Raw genomic sequence first — 25,752 nt, forward strand, 5'->3', positions numbered from 1 at the left:
CGAAGCAATATCTTTTGTTTAGTGTATTGTAATGAATTTCACACGGTGTATGGCGATTTATTCATTTATATCATTTTTTTTAAATTTTTTTTTATGTTTTCATTTTTTACACTGCTGTCATCTACGTTTAAACGTGATAAATTTTCCAAAAAATACGTGAAATATTACCATAATCACGAAAATAGGAATTCTGTTGAGAATGTGTAATAAAAAAAATAAATTGAAAAATCTATTTGTTCGATTCACTATAATAAAATGGCTACGGTCAGTAATGTAATAAAAATAATTTATTGCTTTCCTTTTTCTATTTGAAGTATTTCCCAGTTTTTTAAATACAAACAAAACATCTAAATGGGTGCTAATTAATTTGGTACCATTGCTGAAAGCTTGTTGATTGATACTCGCAGTTCGCATTTAATTGCATAGTATCACATCCATCAATTATCAGTTTCATATCGAGATTGCCAGCAGTCATTGAGCTTTCAGCAACTGTATAAAACTGAGCCCGCTCTCCAACCGATCACTTAGTGCGATTTGAAGCCTCAATCTCAAGTGGAACAACTTAATCTAAAGTGAATCCAATTACAGTGATAAACTAATAGTGCTTGTAAAACTGCCAACAGCCAAATGAGGGATTCACCCTCTTCGGTGTGATGACTTGTTAAAAGATTCCATCGAAACGAACAGCGATTGAACTCCTCCCCTACAATCGGAAGCAAAAATGAAGAGCCCCTTGAATTATCGCGTGACAGAGTGACGATGAAATTTAACCGCCGCTACGTTGTGCTGCTGACAACCCTAATACTGTGCAACAAAATCAGCGACCATGACTGCGTAGGTGTTTAGTGGCCGCGTAAATAAAGTGGGGTAGTTTGTTAGAGCGATGTTTTGATTGGATTATGCTTACAACGGAAACCAAACGGGAGTCGGGATTGATTGCTGTACTTGTTACTCGTTTATCTCTTTCAGGGTGTTACCAAGGAGCAAATGGAGAAAACGGCTAAAATGTTCAGACAGGTGTGCCAGCCAAAGCACAAAATTCCGGATGGTAGGAGATTCGGATTCGTTTTGCATGATAATAGTTATTCCTGTTTTGCCTTTTTAATGTCTCTTCTAGATATTTTGGAAAATGGGAAAAATGGAATCTTTCCAGAAACGAAAAATTTCAAGTGTTACGTTAGCTGTCTCATGGATATGATGCAAGTGGTAAGAAATGTAAATGGCTGTATGGCCGACCATCGACTTAACTAGTTGTGTAATAGTTCATAGAAATTTCATTGGACCAAAATGTAATATTGTTTCGAGCTTACCTTTTGACTTTGAATCCAAAGTCAAGGAATATAATTTGTAATAAGATACAATTATTAAAACCGACAGACCCACTGCACAGAGTTTAATTTGAGATTGATTGAAAATTATATTGCAATTAAGGGGCGATTATCGTATAAACGGTCAAAATCATACTGAATCTTTGCGCGTGATCTAAAAAAAAGTTTCTTTGTTAAAGGCTTAAACTCGAGTAAATTTTAAAGACTATCATAAATATGTTTTTTCGTAAAACGTATTTTCTCAGTCGGGTGATATTGACACGCAAAGTCGACATGTATTTTCAGTTGGCGTCCCGTCCCAGAGAATGATTTGCTCGATTTTTATGCTGTCGTTATCAAATTGTTATATCTTCAATGTAAACCTAAAACATTTCTTTTACCTTTTTTCTATATCTGGCTAATAATGATTTTTTTGTTTTATAGCCAATAATAGCTAGAAAAAACAATTTTTTTTAATTTTGTAGATTCACATTGAAAAGCTTGAAATTACCTTTAATTTGATATAAAAATTATGAATATCGATCAAACCGTTTTCTCGTTATCAGAGACGCCAACTGAAAAAATATGTCGACTTTGCGCAATACTATCTCCCAAATGAACAAATATATTTTAACGAAAAAGAAAAAAATGTACATATTTATGATAAAGTCTTCAAAATAAAAAAAAAAGTTTTTTTAACCACGCGCAAAGGTTAAGTATTATTTTGACCGTTTATATGATAATCGCCCCTTAAAAGAACAACCATATGGAGATTTGGTAAATTATTTGAAGTGACATTACTAATTAGATTACTGTCGCTTCTTTACTCCCGGAGCAGGACAAAGATATTCACACCATGTTTCCTATATGAACCTAGGATTAAGCACCTATGTTCGCTCTTTGAACGAATGAACCAGGTTCTGACAAGACAAAATCGAAAAGCAATTTCCATGACTAATATAGGTTTTGTGCTCTTCACCTTTCAAAATTTTACTCCATTTTTGCCTTAGTGAAGAAAAATTGATTTCCACTCAAACTTTTCTATTTAGAGAGAAATATAATAAATTATTCTCTGAAACATACATAGGAAATATGTAAAAAAATATACACGATTGCACTAAAAATAGGTAGGGTATGAGTAGAAATCAACAATTGACAGGACATAGTATTAGGATTTAGGGGAAGATGGGGTAAAACGCACCCCCGGGGCAAAATACACCCCTTATTTATATCGAAAACTTCTGAAAATTTCTAGAAAAAGGTAACACCTGTCGGAAGTTTGTCATAGTTAACTTACACTGTCAAAGTTTGATAACCGTAAATTAATAGCAACTCGAGAAATAAACAAAAAACAATAACATGCTCTTCTCGTGTAATTATTGTGGCTCGTGCAACAAGGATTTTCAGCACTTATAAATACTGTTTTACTATTTTATCAGTACATTCCAGTTATATATGAACAATCTACTAAATAGTTCACTTTTTGCTAAATTTACATCTCTGCTCCATCAGGGGCAAAATACCCTCTTCTTTGATTTTGCTGATTGAATTGAAAAATCGTTCTGGAATCATGCTAATTGCATAACCTAGGACTATTTAATGGCACACTTTTGTGAAATCCCGTCAGAAAACAAAACTACTTGCTTGTTCACCGAGCATTCTGCCCCGTTGTTGCGGTGCATCCTGCTCCGTTGTTGTGGTACATTTTGCCCCTGCACAGGTGCGTTTTGCTCCGCTTATTTTTCAAAAGGTAATTTACCATGATTTTGAAAAATAGAATATTTTTCATGTTTTTGAATACTTTGCAAAGCGTTATGATTGCGATTACAGAGGAAAATGTTGGCTAGACGATATCGTTAATTAAATTCCCCCAATTGATGTTCAATAGTTGAGTTATGATCATATTTCCTTAGGGGGTGCGTTTTACCCCATCTTCCCCTACACATTATTCATAGCTCTTACAATTTGAATTGACTACAAGATGGCGAGTTTTGCAATTGAAATTTTTATTTCATTGAAAAGTTGTGAGAAAAAACAAAAGTGGGATCAAGCGTACTCACTCTCCCCGACTGTCCGTACGTTTAATTGATTATTTTCACTAACAAAAAGATGGGTGGGTAATGTCTAGGACATAACCGGAGTGTCGTGACTACTCGTTTGACTTGTAATTCAAATCGAATGATACTCAATGAAATATGTGGGAATGTTTCAAGTTATTCTTTACAATAATTATGGTGATTCTGAAAAACCTTTGTTGTTGGCGTCTGCGTTGATAGGGGATGCGCTGGATTCTAAGCTCGTTGAGACATTCATGAAATAAACAAATTTCATATTTTCTTGCTTTGAAATATCAATGATAAAATCTCTCGAAACAACCATCGGAATCTTTTTCCTAGCGTACGCTTAGCGAAAAACTAGGGGCGTGTAATGTCCGGGACATAACCGCGATGATCATATTCTTAAAATTCTGCTTGTATTTCTTTCAAATGGCTAAATTTTACGCATAAGTTCCATTCACCGGGCTCGGCGAAATTTTCCTGGGGATCCCGTTCGTTAATCTATTCAGTAAAACAATTTTATTACCGAGTTTTTCGCATTGAATACAGGTCAATAATTTCATATGATTTCAACAAGCAAACAATGTACTTGTAGACAGGTGGGAGTGTTTTGAAGTGGTTTTAGTGGAGGTAACAACATAAAATCATGTATTGGACATTTTACAATGATTCTCCTCAACCCCGCAAAACCACGGGGTTGGCAGCAGAGCGTTAAGTTGTCTGGAAGAGATGACAGTTATTATATGATAACTAAAAATATAAAATTATTCTATAAATTGCAAAGTTATTGCCGTGTTAACCTGAAATTTGTCATTTCATTCATATAGGAAGTAACTTTGAAATTATGTTAATTTATGCTTTGCAAGATTTGAAATAACTTGGTGTGGTCACGACACCCCTGTTATGCCATATACATTACCAACCCATCTTTTTTCCATTTTGCATTCGTCCTAATAAGGACGGTTTGTAGATAACTAAGGTGATACAAGACGAGAGTTTTTTGAAACGATTCAAACCTTACCGACGATTTGTTTCTACTGCGTACATACATATAAACATTCCCCTTTCGCAGCTCACACCGAATGAGTACGCTTTGCTTCAAGGCGTTCCTATTTATTAACTTTTCGGTGCAGATGGAAGACCATCCTTTTGTGCGATAAATGGGAATATTTTCATCATTCGTTTTGGTGTAGCTTTCACTTAGTGGCAGAGTGTCCACATTCACTGATTTTCTTGGAAGGATTTGCATAAATCTTTAGGTTTGATTTGGCGTTCCTATTTATTAACTTTTCGGTGCAGATGGAAGACCATCCTTTTGTGCGATAAATGAAAATATTTTCAACATTCGTTTTGGTGTAGCTTTCACTTAGTGGCAGAGTGTCCACATTCACTGATTTTCTTGGAAGGATTTGCATAAATCTTTAGGTTTGTAGATTTGAAAAATATTTTCTTATGATTCACTGGTAAAGGTACAGAATTAATAAGCGCAAACTTAATACTAGTTAATAAAAGAAACTTTCTAATCAAATTCTTTTTCCATTTTGCATTCGTCCCAATAAGGACGGTTTGTAGATACCTATGGTGATACAAGACGAGAATCTTTTGAAACCATTCAAACCTTGTCGACGATTTGTTTCTACTGCGTACATACATATGAACATTTCCGGTCAAACCAAATGCGGACGAACATGATTTGACTCAACTCGCCTGTGCTAATTGCCCCTAGGAACAAATGCAATTTACGAATGCGATTTAAAGGCAATTTCAATACTTAGACAAATTTTCTGCCAGCTGAAATGGACTTGTTTGTTTTTTGCGTTTTTCAAACATGGCGGTTCATGTTTGGCTTGCTTAGGGCATGTTCAGGAGCATTTTATTTTGTATAGGAGTTTCAAAGTAGAACTGAAACTGAAACAATTACATCCCCAGCAGAGCGTTTTGTTTTATAATTTCGAGCAGTTTTGTTTTATAATTTAGAACTGTTATACGACGCCGTTCTATTTGTTGCTAATTTTAAAACACGGTTAGAACTGTGTTTTAAATACATGGAAAGTATTTAGCACAAACACCTAAACCCGATAGACTGGGGAAAAATAAATTTGAATGCAGTAACGCTGAAGGCATGGCAAGACATGAATTTTAAACTGAATACAACACCCGCTAAAACTGCTGCTGGGGACAGCAAGATCTAGTTACAAATTTTTCAGTTTTATATTATAGAACTGTCAAGATTTTGAATCTAGAGCTGAAACACTCCTGAACATGCCCTAAATGTTTTTTAAACAATTGACGTGTTCTCGTTTGTATTTTGTTTGTCTAGTGCACTTCATTTTGCCAACGAATGTGGAAAATTGTGAAATCGTGTGTAAATATAGTGGAACAAGATCTCTGACCTAAAGTCTTAATGAAAGTCAGATTGTTGTAAGTTTTGGTGTGCAATACTAATTTCACCATTGATTCTTCCTATAGTTTGGTGGTGGTTACCTAGTATACTGATAAGTTTATGTGAGTAGATGATGAATCCGAAAATAAGTATTATTTGTAATTGTCATATTAAGCAATTAAGGGCGCTTAAATGGCGCGTTCCCTGGGCGATTTAATGCCGGGTAGTGCGGCAAAAAAATAACGGCGGCGAATCGCCCAATAGCCCCCCGTTAGCCAGCAACTTGCCCTTTTTGACTGGGTTCCCCTTTCGCAGCTCACACCGAATGAGTGCGCTTTGCATCAAGGCGTTTCTATTTATTAACTTTTCGTTGCAGATGGAAGGCCATCCTTTTGTGCGATAAATGAAAATATTTTCATCATTCATTTTGGTGTAGCCCAGTCAAAAAGGGCAAGTTGCTGGCTAACGAGGGGCAAGGCAGGCGGGTAGCCTTTAAATCACCCCCAAAACGCCCACGGAACGTGCCATTTAATCGCCCTTAGTTGCCTAATATGAAAATTACAAATAATACTTATTTTCGGATTCATTATCTACTCACATAAACACCACCAAACTATTCGAAGAATCAATGGTGAAATTTATATTGCACACCAAAACTTACCACAATTTGACTTTCATTAAGATTTTGGGTCAGAGATCTTGTTCTACTATACTTACACACGATTCCACAATTTCCCACATTCGTTGGCTTAATGAAGTGCAATTGTTAAAAAACAATTTTGCAATTGTTAAAAAACAATTTTAAGCTCAAGCCATGTTGGAAAAACGCGAAAAACAACTAAGTCCATTTCAGCCGGCAGAAAATTTTCTAAGCATTGAAATTGCCTTTAAATCGCATTCGCAAATTGCATTTGTTCCTAGGGGCAATTAGCACAGGCGAGTTGAGTCAAACGTCAAACTGTTTAAATCCCCCGACCATGTTCGTCCGCATTTTTTCGACCGGGCATGCTCGTCCGTTTTTTTTACCGGGAGCTTTCGCTTAGTGGCAGAGTTGCCACAATCACTGATTTTCTTGGAAGGATTTGCATAAATCTTCAGGTTTGTAGATTAGAAAAATATTTTCTTATAATTCACTGGTAAAAGTACAGAATTAACAAGCGCAAACTTAATACTAGTTAATAAAAGAAACTTTCTAATTAAATTCTTTTTCCATTTTGCATTCGTCCTAATAAGCAGGGATGCCTTTTATCTGGCTCAGCCAGAGTTTTTTGCAGCTTCCAGACAAAAAGACAAACTTCTCATTCTGCCAGATTTTTAAATTAAAGAAAGAAGGGCATATTTTGCCAAATTTATCAAAAATCGATTGATGAATTTTGATGACTTTGAGGTCGCTGTTAAGTGACAGATTTTACCAGACATTTTTAGTTGATCAGCCAGAAATTATTTGAAAAATAGTGGCAACCCTGCTTGTAGGTAACTATGGTGATACAAGACGAGAATCTTTTGAAACGACTCAAACCTTGTCGACGAATGGTTTCTACTGCGTACATACATATAAACATTCGCAGCTCACACCGCTTGTACGCTTTACATCAAGGCGTTCCTATTTATTAACTTTTCGTTGCAGAAGAATGGAAGGCCATCCTTTTGTGCGATAAATGAAAATATTTTCATCATTCGTTTTGGTGTAGCTTTCGCTTAGTGGCAGAGTTGCCACATTCACTGATTTTCTTGGAGGGAATTGCAAAAATCTTCGGGATTGTAGATTTATTTGAAAAATATTTTCTTATATAATTATTTTTAATTATACAAATTAATAAAAGGAACTTCCTAATAAAATTCTTTAATCCATTATATATTCATCCTAAGAATGGTTTGCATATAACTATGACACAAATCCATCTACAATTAACAGCGCTAACGAAAAATAAGCACCACTAATTCTTTACAAGTATTTTGTTAGTCCTGAAAAGGACTGTTGGCAACATTAGAGACGCGTGAATTTACTTATCTTCTTCGCGCAGCTTTCTTGGCAGGTTTGGTGGCGGTAGCAATCGTTGAACGTTTTCCTTCCGATTTATGAAACAAGATTGGCAATCCGTTTAGTAGAAGAAAAGTTATTAAGGTTCAAAATGTACGTAACGCTTTCGCTAATATGCACTACTATCGCCTTCTCGCTCGTTCTCGTGGCGTGCATGAGCCTTTCCTTTCCGTCCGGCTTCTAATAGCATGTGCCGGCTTTCCCCCACCAACTGCTCTCGTCAAGCAACCCAATACGAATAATCATATAGGATTTTCGATTGATTGACACCGGTGTGGATTGCACTGGTTTTGCACTTTCTAGCAGAAGTGTCAATGGAACATACCCAGTTTTCTGCCCTTCTGCTAGAAAGTGCAAAAACGGTGCAGTTTCAGTGCACTCCCCTACACCGCACAGTGGTTTAAAACGCGAAAAACGTGATCGTTTTGAATAACTCCGAAATGGTTAGTTGCAGCGATATACTTCCTTCGGATGAATTTGTGACAATGAGATGCCTAATCTTTTTAAGTCAAAAGTTTGATAATTAATCCTCCTATAAGTGAGATTCAAAATTTATTTCTCGTATAATTAGAGATAGAGAGTTGGTGTATTCTGCAAAGTTGTAGTAAATTCCTGTACAAGAAACTTTACTGAAGGTGGTAATAGTTTATCTTTAATAATCTTTGAGATATAGAGCACTGTTAGAGAAAATACCGGAAAAATTATTTTTTTCATTATAACTTCTTTCCAAGATTTTTTGGAATTTCAAAGTGTTCTACAAAACTGTTACAATTAATGAAATACAATATTTTGTTGATGAAAGCAACTTAATATGTTGAGCAGTTTCTGAGATATTTACGATTTTTGTTCGAAAATTGACCTACTTTGCACTCAGATAACTCATGAACGGGCAAAAACGGGCAGACCACTCAGTATGCATTTGAAAGTACAAGAAAGATGCTTAAAGCTTCTGTATGAATCACTTGTATCCGGTTGTATCCATGGCTCTGGTAGGTGGATTTAAAGAATATCATTTACGAAACATATTCGGTCAAGCTGCTGAAATAAAGTGGTGGTTTCTTCGGCAAAGTGCTAGGGAATGCTCTTCTTAGAAACATTGCCAAAGACTAGTTTCTTAGATACGGTGCAATATTTATGGAAAACCTACTAAAAGCGATTCATTTAGTAATTGCGCATGCTATGATTACTTGTTTAGCATTGTCACTGTATGGTGTTACGTCAGACCTCATAGGCAACAAAACTAGTTTGTTAGTTCGAATGATTTGTATTTGCAGTAATGGCGCTGGTGGCCAATAAACAATTTTTTATATGGTTATCCTTTCATATAACAATGCAAATTCAACCGTCAAGTCGTTCATAGCAAGCGTAAATGGTTCGCTAATATTGATACTTATACTTAAAATCGTTCCTGGTTAGGATTCAATCATATGGCTCATAAGACAGCGCATTATATTCTCTGTACCACCGAACAATGCACTGTATCTAAAAAACCAGCCAAGATAGAAGATTGCAGTCTTCGACAATGTTTCTTGTGGAAACATTTCCCAAAACTTTGCCGAAGATAGTTCACCATTATCTCTTTAGTTCACCGAATATGTTTCGCATCAAGATTTTAGACCAATAAATCATATCGGTGCACCGGTGTCAATCAATCGAAAACCCCAATAGGAACAAACATGTAGTGGACCTATATTTAATACTTTTCATTTTTTTATTGCTCGGTTGGTGCACCATATTGACGGCTCTGTGCGGGATGGGCTGAAAATTTTTTACTTTTCCGAGTCGTTTTCGAAAAAATTTTCAAAACACTATTTTTCCGTTGATAATGAATGTTCTACATATTCCAAAATTTAATACAACATTGGTCCAAATATTTTCGACAAAATGCCGAAGAAATTGATTAAATCCATTCTGTACAACAAAAGGTATAAGCGTTCAAAATCTTACGTCATTTTTCTTCCGAAATTTTGAAAAGGGGGCTCTATATTGAAAGGTAAGTCGTTAGTCACGACAAAAAAAGTTTGACTACATAGCTTTAACATCAGCTACATCGGAAAATAGCGTGTCTTAATGACTCTAAATAGCGAAATTTCAACATGTTTCGTCATTTCAGACCAAGAAAGGGAAAATCAGTTACGAAAGATCACTGAAGCAAATTGATCAACTTCTCCCGGATGACTACAAACCGTCTTACAGAAAGGGATTGGATGCGTGTAAGGATGCAGGTGAGAACAAAAATAGATGAAATTTATAATTTTCTTATTATTCAACACAAAAAGTATAGACGAAACTAGAGATGCTCTATAGCAGTGGTTTTCAACCGGGGGTGAATTCACCCCCGGGGGTAAATGAGACTATTGTAGGGGGTGAATTACTCGGGATTAATTTTAACTTGTTATCCTAACATTTCCGTCGAATATTTGTCTTCATGTATTGTTTCAGTGTGTCAAGAATTGAGATGGGTAATGATGGTATGTAATTTTCGGAAAGGAGTACATCATCGGGATCTATATTCGGAAAGGGATACATGGAACGAAAAAGGTTGAAACCATTTTGTAACCAATGCTAAATCCCTTATTATCCACAATTGTTAGGTTCGCTATCATGGCTAAATAGCATGAAAACGTAACAGAAGACTTGTACGCAGGATGTATTCTTTATCGTCGTACCATGCGAATTTGGATTGATAGTAATTTAGGATTGATGATGATTGATGAGGATAGGTCATTATAGGTTCGACCACAAAAATATTTATTTATATATAAAAGAATGATTCCAGTTCAACTTTTCACTTCTGCAGATTTTCTCTTACGTCTGATACTTTTTATGATGTGTATTTAGAATATTTACGCATTTTCATATATGTTAACTATCTCTTCCAGCCCAGGGATTGAGAGATCACTGTGAATCAGCGTATGCTCTACTCGTCTGTTTCTACGCGAACAATCCCATGTTTATTTTCCCCTAAAACATGCACAGGATACCACACCACGCCATCGACTACTGATTACTCTTTCTTACAAATATTCTATAAGTTCAATGTGATATTGTTTTTTGATGAAGTTGGCCCACTTACATGTTTTATGTGCTACTTAGAAAATGCACCTGAACCAAATAAAGATCTAGTGTAGAAAAATAAAACAATCCTTTTCACTCATACTTGCTGCACTTTTGCTTATAATTAAAAGGCTACTCACAACTAACTACAAAAACAGGTACGTACAGGAAAACCACAACAAACTACACGAGCCGCCCATTAGGCGAAGAAGAATTTGGGATTATTTTGGTGCAGACATTTCACCAAGGCAAACGCGGCATCACAGTTGTTCTTTATTCCGTCAGCTACGAAAAATAAAACACCAAGGAAGTTGAAACGATCAATATGAGGGATTCAAATCAAAACTTACCCGAATTGCGGCAAGAGTCAAAGGCCACCTTGGTTGGCTCGCCAATTTCCGGGGGAATGAGCATATCTATCTGTTTGATTGCGGCGTCGGCATTCACCTTACCTTTGCGAATCTAGTTGAAAACACAATGGAACGGCTATCAGAATACTTTCAATAATGGGATCACAATCAATGTTTTATTGATTGCAAGTCGTTGGGAATATCACTCATTAGAATGAGAAGTAATCAGAGAAGTGCGGTTCGTATGCGTGTCTTGTCCATTATTAATGCAACCATTCGTAACGAACTGCAATTCTCTGGATTATGTATATAATTCAGTTATTGAGTAGACATTGACATTAGATCAGTGTAGAACAATGATATGCAAAGGTTTATGAACTAGGATCAATATATCGATGATCTTATTGTTGCTTTTTGTGTCTGTAGTGTACTGGATGTTATCTTGTCATTAGAAATCCTTCACATTTACAACACTCCTTTCACATAGTGGATAATAGGGTAATGAATCATTTTTTCAGTATTATTATTATGGCAGTAAAGCCTATTGGGACCATAGTTCGTACCTTTTAGTTTTGGTTTGTTTTTTTTTTACATATGAGATAATGACTATATCTATTTGGTTAAAATGGCGTGCGAAAATAAGTTCAAGTTGGTCGGTGTTCAGTCAGACCGGACTAAGTCGCAAAACATCAAAAAATGAGAAAATTATAGCAATGGATACAGAATTTCGTCAGCTACATTCTACTCTTGCCAGATTTGAAATATGTAACAATAAACAAGAATTACGGCAAAAATTAATTTCCAATCATAATGTAAAGGATGCTGCGATTCAAACTTTAAACTCGTTTTTCTCGAAATCAATATTTTGTCACTTAGTCCGGTCTGACTTAACACCGACCAGTTATTCTTCATTAAGTTATACATGCACATATATCTTTTTGAAATATCGGCTAATTCGCCTCATAGTGAACCAAAACAAAAAACAACGGCGCTTAGCAACACCACAATTTTATGAGAGCACAATTACCGCCTCATATCTCATTAATCCGCCACAACTATGTTAAACATTGTGTACCTTTGTTTTAGCTAGTTAATCCATTTAGCACTCGTTAAACGCTAGAATAGACCTAGTGCTATAATATGTGATTCAGAAATACGATTGTATATATTGATTATTGATAATATAGCTTCATTTAAAAGTTTTTTCAAAAAATAGGGCGGTCTTCTCCCTAATAGGATCCAAAATAGGCCCATTATCCTATTGTCGTACTGTTTGTGTGGTAGATAGAATTGATAGCTTTACCGATAGCTACATCAGAACTGCTCTGGACGAGAGGAGAAGGTAGCCGGTTCGTCCTCATAATAAAGAGAACAGAGTGATTGACAAGGGGTACTAGAACGTCGAGCACCTCTACAACAGAACATTCATGCTAATGCTCTTTCGGTTACGAAAACTATGCACAAATCTCCGAATAACATGGGGAACGTGCCAATAGAGCCAATACATTCTGAACCTCATGTAAGGCAATTTCGTCAATAAGCAAACGACTTGCAGGAAAGGAATTCGAGGCTGACGGGCCTGTAAATGCAAAATCATGGTCAGGTGGAGTCCTAATAAACAGGCTCGTAGCGTTCGGTTGCCCGGCCCTTGGCAACCGTTGGGTGCTGAAGTTTTGATCTGCTTTATAAAATGCTAGAGGATAAGTCGCCAAATAAGGATAATAAAGATAAATGCACCGTATCCAGGTACACGCTAAATTATTGTTCGAAAGCCGATTTGAAAAAGAAAGCCATCGAAGAGGCGCGAAACTGAAACTCCTCTAAAGATGCCAGAAAACCACGCTACGATCCTATCAGTCTCATTCATATTTATTCCCAATAAATAGTAATGTACTCAAATGTAAAGTGAATTAAAGAATAAACAACGAACATGTTTGAATTGCACGATACGAAAATTCCAACTGAAAATACTTCAAACTATAAAAGTAGCAGTCCCGTCAAAGGTCACCCGACACACGTTGGAAGGGACACACCATTTCGTCCCGTCCACTACTATTGTCTTTCAAAATATTCGCTCACTGGAGCAAGGGGTTCTTGAAACAGCTAACCCCGTGCTTCAGTCGATCCACACATGACAAGTTTAAATCGAAGACTACACCATCGATCTCAACTTTGTTATCGAGTATGTAGACGCGATATTTCGCCATAAAAGACTTATCGCCAGTTATGTCACTTGATTGCTACAGGCAGAATATCACAATTCTGAGTTTAACTGGGTGAACATTCAAGACATCAATCACAGCTGAATATTTCTGCGTCACTTTACCGGCGCAAACCTGAAGCACTGAAGGGATACAAAGGAAGAGAAATTATGGAAGATATAATAAATTGAAAGACAAGTCCGAAGATAGTAAATCAATAATGTGGTCACTGGTCACCTATCTACACTCGATGTTTGACTGGATGCAACCGAGGTTCTTAGCAACTGGCCCGAAGAATGTGTAAAAACCTTAATCAGAATAGATCATAAAAGCATGTGCAGACGATGGGTGTGTACTGTCAGGGAAATAACCGGAATGTAGTGACAGCAATTAGACTAGTAATGCAAATCTAATAATATGCGTCGTAATCAACAATTCATGGTCGGTAAAGGCTGGGTAATGTGTAAGACAGAGCCTCTTCCCAGCAAATCCTATCCCTAACTCCCCGTGGTACTGGCCGGGAACTACGAGCGACCTCCCAAGTAGCAATTAAAACATGTGAAGAAATTAAAATTAGCGAAAGATGTTTTGTAGAGGGCTTGTATGCGGTTTTTATGTTTAACAAGTTCGAATTGTTTCAGTCAAATAAGATACAACATGTATTTGTCCTACTGCGGTATGTGTCAAGGAACCTGAAACAAATCAATATTATGTTCCACAGAGATACCACAATAATCTTTAAAAAACAAGTTGCGCTGGTACCATTTTTTTTCATTTGACTCATAAGTTTTTATAAGAGTTTATTTTACTGCTTGTAGAACATACGGATCAAGTGATTTCGTTCAACGATACTACATAAGAACATATTGAACACATATTACAGCCAAGTAATCTGTAACTTGTGATTGAAAACTGTTGCGCTTGATTCGAGATCTCGTTTCATATGCGAGTATTTTACATTTTAATTTAATTTTATTAATTTTATTTGCCATTTATTGCGCTGCTAATCGACTGGAGGCTAGGGATGCCAGGTACACAGATTTTCAATATGCTGTTCAAATTTCTAAAACTGAAGAGACTTCTATAGTTTTCTGCTTTAACGCACAAATTCATAGTTCTCTGTTATAATGCATAGGCATTTCTCAATTTTTACCTCGCGCGAAAACTAAAAAAATCGCTACTTCTTGTTTTAAGACCAAATTCTACGCTTTCCTTAACACAGATTTTTACATAGGCGGTGCCAAATTTCACAAAATATTACCTGGCATCCCTGCTGGAGGTCGAGTAATAAACAAAATAGAGCGTCGTTCTTGCAAGTTCCTGCGATGTTCTACTGCAATATCAGAATACTCTTACTTCTGCCTAAGAACATATTGAACATCATAAGAACAACTACATGTTCTATCTAAGAAAGCAAAAACTTGTGTATCAAAACTAGAACGCTCGATTCGAAACATTGATTCGCCTAAATACGAATTTTTTTCGTATTTAGCCCTAGTTTTATTTTTGTATTGCTTCACAAAGATGTAGCAAAACTTTAAATACCAATTAACATACTGGTAAGCTATTGTATGATAAGTAATAAACAAAATAATATAGTGCATCGCTCTTACAAGTCCCAACGACGGTCTACAGCGATACCACAATCGGGCATTTCACGAGCCGGGTGTTTGACATTTCACAAAGGGGTTTGACAACCCATTTGTTTTGCTCTACTGTTTTCCCCGTGATTTTTGTTGGATTACGCAAACAGAAAAATCTGTCCTACGAATGTAATTTGTTGGTCTTATTCATTTAATGTTTGGCCGAAATGATAATTTTGCCGGATGCCGAGCTGGGACAAGTCCCACTGAGAAACGTCAAAAAAAATAAACAAAAAATCTTCTAATCAAAAACATTTCATGGAATTCCTAATAAGAACATATTGAACAACATAAGAACCACTTATGTTCTACATACGTAATCTAAAACTTGTGTATGAAAACAACATCGCTCGATTCGATATTTTGCTTTGCACAATCGCGCATATTTTTTCGTTTTCATCCGAGTTTAATTATGGGTATGTATCACAAGGATTTAGCAAAACTATTGATATCAATTGATGCACTGATAATTATCTATATATTCTGTAATTAACAAAATAGTGCGTCAAGTTGCTACGATGTTCTACAGTGATACATACCCAACAAGTGCCATTTTCACAAATGCCTCCCAGGCCTTGTCTAACAATTTGAGAAAAAGCTATCGAAGCATTTATGATTATTTTCAATTCAGAAGTATATTGTATTTTCTGCATGAATTTTTGCTGTATGTTTTAAGAATAGTAATTTAATCACGTTTTTTACATTTTGGTGAATGCACGGATGCGTTATTAAATTTGAATTCTTGGATTAAATTTTTCACTTATGCAAAAAACAGCTATATTCAGAGGCGCATTAAAATACTGAAAGTAAGTTACTATATTTTACAGTAAATATACACTTCGTTTAGTGTTTTCCCTCTACTGAAACCATGCTGATTGCATAATATGAAATATATTTTCTTGAGTTTATGTATTCAATATGGATTCCTTGTGGGATCAATATTTTTTTAATTCGACTATCATTTGGAAATAAACTTAGCTAGAACATGTTTCCATGAAATCGTGTTCAATTTGTTTTTGCAGTAAACTTTCTAGCATTGCCGTGTTAACATATTCTATTTAGCAACTTTTGGATTGTAAATAATACTGCTTGTCAAACATCCTGGAAAAGTGTTTAATCGAGTACTATATTACTGCATAAGAGCATATTGAAAAGAAAACTTGTTCTATATTGCATCTCAACGTGCGCTTTTTAGGTCGTACAGTAGGTAGTGATTTAAGTATTCAAAATAAAATTCTTTGTTCCACATCCAGATAAGAATACTGCATACCAACAAAGTGTGCTACTTGGGCTTAGGGAAGATCGGGTAACCAACCCCGGTGGGAACTTTGGTCGTAGGCTGACAGGGAAGGGTGGGGGGGGTTTGCTGCTGCAATCCTGAGCGCCTGAGCGTCTGATCTCCAGGAGGAGCGGCTCAAAACAGCGTCTGTTCCCCATGTTAGGGGCGGCTGATCATCGTCCGAGTGCCAATGAAGAACTCTAAGCTCAACTGTGCACTATAGTCCTCCGGAAGGTTAGGAGGTTGGTGTCAGGCCCTGCGAGCCGGCCGTAAAAACCAATTGCAGCGAAAAGTCAACAAGATAAGAATGCGAACCGATACCAATGGTGACGACCACTGCGACGAAAAGGGACTAGCGATTGGAAGCTCGGAACGTGGAACTGCAGATCTCTCAACTCCATCGGGAGCACCCGCGTACTCGTCGATGTTCTCAGGGATCGCGGGTTCGGAATCGTAGCGCTGCAGGAGATGTGTTGGACAGGATCCATGGCGCGAACGTTTAGAGGTAATCATACCATCTACCAGCTGCGGCAACACACATGATCTAGGGACAGCTTTTCTGGTGATGGGCGATATACAAAGGCGCGTGATCGGTTGGTGGCCAATCGACGAAAGAATGTGCAGGTTGAGGATCAAGGGCCGTTTCTTCAACATCAGCATAATAAATGTGCACAGCCCTCACTCCGGAAGCACCAATGATGACAAAGACGCTTTCTACGCTCAGCTCGAACGAGAATACGACCGCTGCCCAAGTCACGACGTCAAGATCATCATTGGGGACTTCAACGCTCAGGTAGGCCAGGAGGAGGAATTAAGACCGACGATTGGAAAGTTCAGCACTCACCAGCTGACGAATGAAAACGGCCTTCGACTCATTGATTTCGCCGCCTCCAAGAACATGGCCATTCGTAGCACCTTCTTTCAGCACAGCCTCCCTTATCGTTACACCTGGAGATCACTGCTACAGACGGAATCGCAAATCGACCACGTCCTGACGATGGACGGCACTTCTCCGACATTATCGACATCAGGATCTATCGTGGCGCTAACATCGACTCTGACCAATACCTGGTGATGGTTAAATTGCACCCAAAACTATCCGTCATTAATTATGTACGGTACCGACGACTGCCTCGGTACGATCTGGAGTGACTGAAGCAACCAGATGTTGCCACTGCCTACACGCAGCACCCCTAGGCAGCGTTGCCGGACGAGGGAGAGCTCGACGTGGCCCCTCTAGAGGACTGCTGGAGAACAGTAAAAGCAGCCATCAACAACGTAGCTGAGGACATTGTCGGCTACGAGGAACGGAGATGACGGAACGATTGGTTCGACGAGAAGTGCAGAGCGGTTTTGGAGGAGAAGAATGCAGCGCGAGCGGTCATGCTGCAGCATGGAAACTGACAGAATGTGGAACGATACAAATAGAAGCGCTCACCAGCTGACGAATGAGAACGGCCTTCGACTCATTGATTTCGCCGCCTCCAAGAACATGGCCATTCGTAGCACCTTCTTCCAGCACAGCCTCCCTTATCGTTACACCTGGAGATCACCGCTACAGACGGAATCGCAAATCGACCACGTCCTGATCGATGGATGGCACTTCTCCGACATTATCGACGTCAGGATCTATCGTGGCGCTAACATCAACTCTAGAGGACTGCTGGAGAACAGTAAAAGCAGCCATCAACAACGTATCTCGGGTACGAGGAACGAAGACGACGGAACGATTGGTTCGACGAGAAGTGCAGAGCGGTTTTGGAGGAGAAGAATGCGCGAGCGGTCATGCTGCAGCATGGGACCCGACAGAATGTGAAACGATACAAACAGAAGCGGAGGCAGCAGACACGCCTCTTCCGGGAGAAAAAACGCCGCCTGAAAGAAGCGGAGTGCGAGGAAATGGAACTGCTGTATCGTTCTCAAGATACACGCAAGTTTTACCAGAAGCTCAACGCATCCCGCAAAGGCTTCATGCCGCAATCCGAAATATGCAGGGATAAGGACGGGAGCTTGCTGACGGACAACCGTGAGGTGATCGAATGGTGGAAGCAGCACTTCGACGAGCACCTGAACGGAGAGGAGAATGTAGGTACAGATGACCAAGGCAACGGAGGATTTGACTACGTCAGTGCAGTTGTGGACGGGAATGAACCAACTCCCACGTTAAGGGAAGTTAAGTATGCCATCCAACAGCTCAAGAACAACAAAGCAGCTGGCAAAGATGGTATCGCAGCAGAACTTATCAAATTGGGCCCGGAAAAGTTGGCCACTTGTCTCACCGGTTAGTAGTCAGGATCTGAGAAACCGAGCAGCTACCGGAGGAGTGGAAAGAAGGGGTGATCTGCCCCATTCACAAGAAAGGCGACCATTTGGAGTGTGAGAGCTTCCGAGCGATCACCATTTCGAATGCCGCCTACAAAGTGCGATAGCATCAGATCATCTTCCGTCATCTATCACCTAAAGTAAATGAGTTCGTGGGAAGTTATCAAGTCGGCTTCATCGATAACTGGTCGACAACAGCGTAAGGATTTCGGGTGAACTTGCGACGAGCCGGGCTCAACAGCCGGGGCAAGATCTTCACGAAATCCGGCCAATTTGTATGCTTCGCGGACGACATGGACATTATCGCCCGAACATTTATAAAACACTAGCTAATACCCAACGCGCGTTGCTGCGACTTTCTACGAAATAGGAGTAAAATAATTTGTTTCGAAGCGCCATCTAGCGGGCAGATAATCCCCAACCAATAGCACATAAACACGCTCCATAACAAATGTCTACCATGTATAAATTTTTACGGAAATCGGTTAAGCCGTTTGCGAGTCTATAAATCATATACATACAAACTTTGACTTTTATATATATATATATATATATATATATATATATATATATATATATATATATATATATATATATATATATATATATATATATATATATATATATATATATATATATATATATATATATATATATATATATATATATATATATATATATATATATATATATATATATATATATATATATATATATATATATATATATATATAGATAGATAGATTGATAAGAATAAGATAAGATTTGGAATAAAATATGCGTACTCGATTTTTGAATATTCAAAGGGAAAACAATTTTTGCACTTCGATCATTTTGCGCAACCTTTTCACCAAGTCCGATTGAGCTCAAATTTTTCAGAGACTTTTTTCATGGTGCTAATGCTTTGAAGGTGTGTGAGATTCGATAATTGTTTTTCCCATACATGCCATTGGCACCTTAATATACAGTCTCCTCCGACACTTACAAACTTCTACTGCAATTGATATGCGAGTTAGAATTAAATGTTTCGTGTTCCATTCGTCAGTAACTGAAACCAACATGTTAGACCAGTTAGATAATGTACCCAAGCTTACACTAAATTGGCATCAATTATACATTAAATCCAAACAATTAACACACCATGTGTGAACGCCTAAAGCAACTGGCTGGCACCGAGTGATTCTGACTGACGAGTGGAACACGAAACATTCAAATTCAACTTTTCTAAGTTAGGTTTTGTGACTTTAAGCGCAATTTGGTGTATCCAATTTTTTCCATTAGGAAAAATGATTGCATACTGACAAGCAGCTCCATTGCCAAAATACAAGATAATGCCAAAATACAAGGCACTTTTAACGGACAATCAATAATATTTGTTGTTATTTTTATTTTTTACATATTGTAAACAAATGAAAGATCCACGGCTCCGTTAAGCTACCGCTATGAGCCGTGTCAAATTAACGAAATATTAAAAAAATTGACGCCATATTGGTGTCAGTTACTGACGAATGGAACACTAAACATTCAAATCCAACTTTTCTAAGTTAGGTTTTGTCGTGACCTTAAGCGCAGTCAAACACGAATGAATTTCAGTCGAAACTTTGGGTTTTTCGGTATTTTTACAATTTGCCAACTATCGGTAAAAAAACATAATTTTTGCATGAAGGAGGTGGATTGAATCCCTTAATAAAAAGTCTGCTCAGTAAATCAATCTACACGTACAGTCTCTCGGAAAAATCCCTCGTCCGTCGCCTTCAGATACGAGAAAGGAACATTTCAACTAATTCCACAAAAGAAAAATTTCACAAAACTATTGTGTTCTGCAAAATTTAGGTTTTCCTGCAAAATTTAGGTCACTGCCAAGGACGTCAGCCTCAGAAGAGCGTTGAAATCTTGATCTACTCTTTAAACTAATTGAGTATAAGGATAAGCGCACCATTTCGTTGCACACACGTGGTTTGAAAGTCGAATTGAAAAAGAAAGCCAAAGTAATCACTAAAGGGTCACTGTACCTTTTTAATGAAGAATAGTTTTACATTTTTCTATGCCTTTTAGTTAATACCGCTTCAAATGTATAGATTTGCTGGTTATTAGAACCTTCGCTTTGAGTCCGCTATTGGTAATTCCTTGCCAGATCATTAGTTTCCGGGCGAATTCATCGTCGAAAACAAATTTGGATTTTCTGGGGACTTCACCCCGTGCTGTGGCCAAATAAAACGTTTGTCCGGGAGCCTGCAAAAACGGCAATTCAACTTTTTCGGCTATTTTCGAACACGTTGGGTTTTCGGCGTGGAACTTGTAGAGTAAATGTTCTTTTCTCGTTCTCCATTTTAAACAATTTTTATAATAATGCTCGTGTTGATACAAAAAATTTGCCACTGAAATACGAACATTTTCTAGACAACTCGCTATCAAAGTACAGGCAAATTTGACTAAGACCGCAGGCAGAATCAAAGAGGCCCAAGGACCCAAGAACATTTAAAAAAAATCTTTTTCTTTTTTTTCGAGAGTTGTCCTACTGGAGCTGTAGAGTTAGGGTCTTGGAAGGGCTCACCATCAGAATCACTCACTACATGTGCAGACAAGACGGGAAATGTAACCCACTAAAGCACTGTTTAAGGTTCGACTGAGAACACTTCGATACGCGGTCATCCAGGAAAACTAACAAAAGCAGTTTTTTTCTAACATCGTTGGGAAAATCTACATGAAAATGAATCAATGTATTCGGAGCATTAGTAGAGTATTACTGATTCATTTTCACGAAGATTTTTTCAACGGTGTTTTTTTTTCGTTTTCCAAGACTGTCGCTTTTCCAAGCTGTGCAGGCGAAGGAACTTCACGTTCGCGTCTGTACGGAAACGCGTTCGATCGCATGGGTGTTATTTGTATGTCGCATGTACTGGCGTGTAAAAATTCTATTTTATAACCGCGTGTTCATTCGCATATTCGCGTGTGGTTTTGGATGTTCACGAGCGGACCGTGAATCTGATAGTTCATTTTCGGTTTCCGGTTCAGATGCTAGAAGTAAGTTATAAGCGTAATTTTTTATTGGTCCAACTAAAGGCACGGACCTAAGTTACTAGGGCCTTGCGACCGCGTTTATCAGTTAATTAGTGCTAACACATTCACCATAGAACATGTTGTCTAGTGGATATGAGCGTCATTTTTCTATTGATCCTACTGAAGGCATCCCTAGTAACAATTGAGGTTTCATGACGCTCTTGAAGCCTTTCTTGAAACCTATACTGCACTTGTAGTGTGCTATAAAACTAGAATTGCTACTTGGGATCGACCTATGCTACTAATGTCGAGCGTAAGGACTTTCGGACGTGGCCGATTCATGATCGCGCGAACACTTGTGTTTGTAGGTCCGCGCTTGAGACCGCGTTTATGAGTTTATAAGTGCTAAAACGTCTACTTAATCACCGGGGTGTTTTCATGCTTGCGAGATCGTAGTTATGCGTGGACGAAGCTCAAGCGTTTGTATGTTAACGTGTTTGTCGCATCTTATAGCGTGTAGGTGACTTCGCGTGGACAAATTCGATTTTATAACATTCACATGTTTTCTTGAATGATCACGCGGACTGCGACTCTGATGATTAATTTTCAGTGCACGGTTCAGATACTAGAAAAGACTTCCCCCATATCACTAGAGTTCCCGGTTCTGTCGCCTTGGAAAGTGTTGTCTTGTGACGCTCATTTTTTATTGGTCCAGCTGAAGGCATGATGCTAGGCTGCTAGGAGTAAGTAAGTATGCGTGGATGATTACAATAGCATGTTCGCGTTTGTGATCAGGCCGTGTTATCGCGAAGGCCACGAACGTTTGTACGTTTGGATTGAGAGAGAGAGAGATTGTTAGTGTATATGAGAGAATATGAAATTGATGGTGTTTGTGAGCGTTAGTGTAAATCTAATTTAAGATATACAGTCGTGATTAGCTGGTTGGACATTTTTTAACTGGACCGCTTTTTAGTTGGACCATTGTCCAATTAAAAAGCATCTGAATGTCAAAATCTTATGTCAAATTTACTTGGACAATCAATCTGACAAATATTAGAGATGTGAATAGATGCAATTAGACTACTAACGTCTCCTTTGGAGAGTTTTTGACATATGTCACTCGGTCCAACTAACGAATCCAATTCGTTAGTTGGACAGAGGTGTGGCCCAACCAGCGAATCGCGACTGTAGTAAAAAATAACATGCAAAATCAAGATAAAAAGATACAAAGAGATTAAATAGAAATATAACAATTCACCGATATCATTTTTGGTATACAACTAATAGAAGTACAATAAAAGCAGACTAATGAAGGACAAGAAAAGAACACATGTTACATGCAATCAAACTACTTGTACTCATCTGTACTCATTCCGTTAGAAAATTGTCATAGTTCGCTGACCCGGGAATGGATTATTCACGTTTGTCGGTAAATTGATCGTAGCTTGATTTATCCAATCCGATCTTCCCGAATGAATCGAATCGTATGCTGGAATTGAACACCGAAAAAAGTGACCAACAAATCCTAGGAAGGAAACAATTGGACGCGATGCAATAAATTACACACTATTCTATCATATATGTCAGTGTTGTGTACCAAAATAGGTATAATTTAGTACAACACTAAATTATACCCTAAACTACGTTACGCTCTTTTGGCGTACCTACCTTTGCAGAAAGGTAAATAAAAACAACTGGATTTGAGACGTCAGTCTCTCATTCCAGTGCACGATCAAGCTAAGTTAGAAGTGTTTATTTTAACTTAAGAAAAGAATTCCTTTTCTCGGTCCTCCACAAGTGATAGTGTTTAGGAAGTAGACGTTCCAGCTCTTTTACTAACTGAAGCTGCATCTCCTGGTCTACCTCCCGGTCAGACGAGAATATTACAGCCAGTTCTGCATTCTTTCGCTGACCCAGCTGTCACAGATACTCAGACGAACACATTCACAAATAGACATACGACTAGCACATAACAATTGTACACTAGTAAAAAAAACTACAATTATTATTACACTAACACTAATAGGTTTCTATTTTTACATCTATTTAATGGTTAATGGTTAACCGTTAGTCTGGGCTGGTGCACAGCATGAGAACATACGAAACATAAAATAGGCCCATAAGCCCTCTTTGCCTCTTCGATGCACCACTATCGAAGGGTAATGCAATAACCATCTCAAAGCAATTGTCTGTCAGAGGCTCTTTAAATCTGATGCGCGGAATATGCATGATCATGTTTGCAATACCGTCAAACCCGTCAACCTAGAGGTGGGGAAAATTCTTAAAACATTTATTTTCAATATTATTCTCTGAAAATTTCAGTTAAATCGGACTTTTTTGTATGGAGATAAATAACTTTGAAATCGTTTTTATCTGCAAATCGTATTCAAAACTTCACAGGCGTTTTTTCTCGAAACCATGTCTTCGACATCGGTACCATGTATATCTCGAGAACCATTTTAGCTATTAGCGATTCTACGTTGAAACCGCTCACAGATAGCGCTGGAAGCAAAGTGTTGCTGATTTGATTCTGTTCTGTCATAGTGCATATATTTTCTGTAAACATTGGTAAAAAAATAACTTTTAAACACCAAATCACCGATCAATTTGTTGATAATTGTTTATGAAAATGATGGAAAACCATCATTTCATAAGATGATGAGTAAACATCTTGCGAAAAGGTTGTAAAACATAGTGGTTTCTAATATTATTTGCAGAGCTATATGTGTGCTGTTCCAAAATGTAATTTATTGAGCATCGTAGCCGCCGCAACATCATTTCCAGTTCCTCCTAAGTTAAGCTAAACCTTCATGAGATGGTGTAAATTCATGCAACTCTCCGGATCACGCGAGGAAAGAATATATCTGGTTAATAGGAAAGTGTCAGCTTTGTATCATACACAGCCGATCCTTCTCTCTGATAGTCTTCACTGAATCTCCTACGTAGTCCAAAATATGAAGGAGTTTGACATTGGTAATGATTGGGTCTCGGTTTCAAGTTGGAACTTTATTTATGGAACGATTTTTGATAACCACAATAATACCCCGAATACATTTCGAAGAAATGTATGAGCCAAATAGTTGCAAATGGCTGTAATTTCAGAATAATTGCAAATAAAACTAAATTTCTTACTCGTTTCATTCATATTTTGGCAGTTGTAAGCTTTTTCCGAGAAGATAATGAAGTTTTTGTTGTAAGCTACGACTCACTTGCGGGTGAAAAAAAGCAAACTGTATCACTTTACCAGTTCATGAACTGAATCATAGGTGTCGCATGACTAATTTTGGTTTTGCCGCAAATCGCCAATCACCTACATTCTTTTGAGTTTAAATGCTTTGACCCATTCTGTTTGCGAAACTTGAATAGTCAACATATTTTCATATAATTAACATTTTTGAAAATCGAAGGGCCAGGATCAGATAATTGAACATCATATCATCTGATATACCCAGCAGTCATGGAATTGCGAACTTTCGATTATCCTTACAGACATAGAAGAGACCAAAACTTGGTGACATACTAAAGTTTCTAATCCCGTGTGATGAAGAGCTTTAGGCTTTCTCGCATGCGATTCGAATTACTCTTTAGTTTGAATTACCTGATGTTTTTTATGCCATTATTTCCCCAATTTACCTACTCCCGTCGCTCTTTTCTTTCCAATCAGATTTGTGATGGGAAGACACGGCGCAAATCCTACTACACAATTTTAGCCAATTTTTTCTGATTCCTGATTCCATTTCTTTACACATCAGATCTGCGTATCGGACCATCGAGCGCTTTGTTGAATAAATACACACTGCTTCAATCCATCTAACGTCTCAAACGAATCGAACAATGATTCTTCCATTCAAATTTGTCGAAAGCTATGTTCAAGCATTATCTGCCACAGTTCGTTCAATTTCATTGAATCAAACACAGCCTCGAAATTCACAAACAAATTGAGAATCTGCAAGTTGTATTCCAAGACTATATGCAGGATTTATCGTAAGGTAAACATCTGGTCCGTTGTTGATCGACCATCTCGAAACCTAACCCTGGTATTCGCTGACAAGAAATTCATCCAACGAACACAGTCTGCTAAACAGAACACGGGAGAGTACCTTATTGGCGGC

At 37.8% G+C, this 25,752-nt stretch overlaps 2 protein-coding genes across 2 annotated transcripts in view; one reads left to right on the forward strand and one right to left on the reverse strand.

Annotated features, from left to right (window-relative positions):
• LOC131680778 (uncharacterized) overlaps positions 1–25,752 on the reverse strand; it is a 33,133-nt gene that overhangs the window by 6,867 nt on the left and 514 nt on the right. Inside the window, exons 3-4 of the mRNA XM_058961489.1 lie at positions 11,196–11,307; positions 11,051–11,130 (exon numbers count right to left, since the gene is read on the reverse strand). Of these exons, the coding sequence (XP_058817472.1) occupies positions 11,051–11,130; positions 11,196–11,307 (192 nt within the window). The remainder of the gene's footprint in view (positions 1–11,050; positions 11,131–11,195; positions 11,308–25,752) is intronic.
• Positions 536–10,926, forward strand: LOC131684631 (general odorant-binding protein 72-like). The gene is made up of 5 exons (XM_058967655.1): positions 536–834; positions 970–1,048; positions 1,118–1,206; positions 9,902–10,013; positions 10,671–10,926. Exons 1-5 carry the CDS (start codon positions 760–762, stop codon positions 10,754–10,756), a joined length of 441 nt encoding a protein of 146 aa, XP_058823638.1. The 5' UTR covers positions 536–759; the 3' UTR covers positions 10,757–10,926.

This window comes from Topomyia yanbarensis, chromosome 2, assembly GCF_030247195.1.
Source record: "Topomyia yanbarensis strain Yona2022 chromosome 2, ASM3024719v1, whole genome shotgun sequence".
NCBI classification, from domain to species: Eukaryota; Metazoa; Arthropoda; class Insecta; order Diptera; family Culicidae; genus Topomyia; species Topomyia yanbarensis.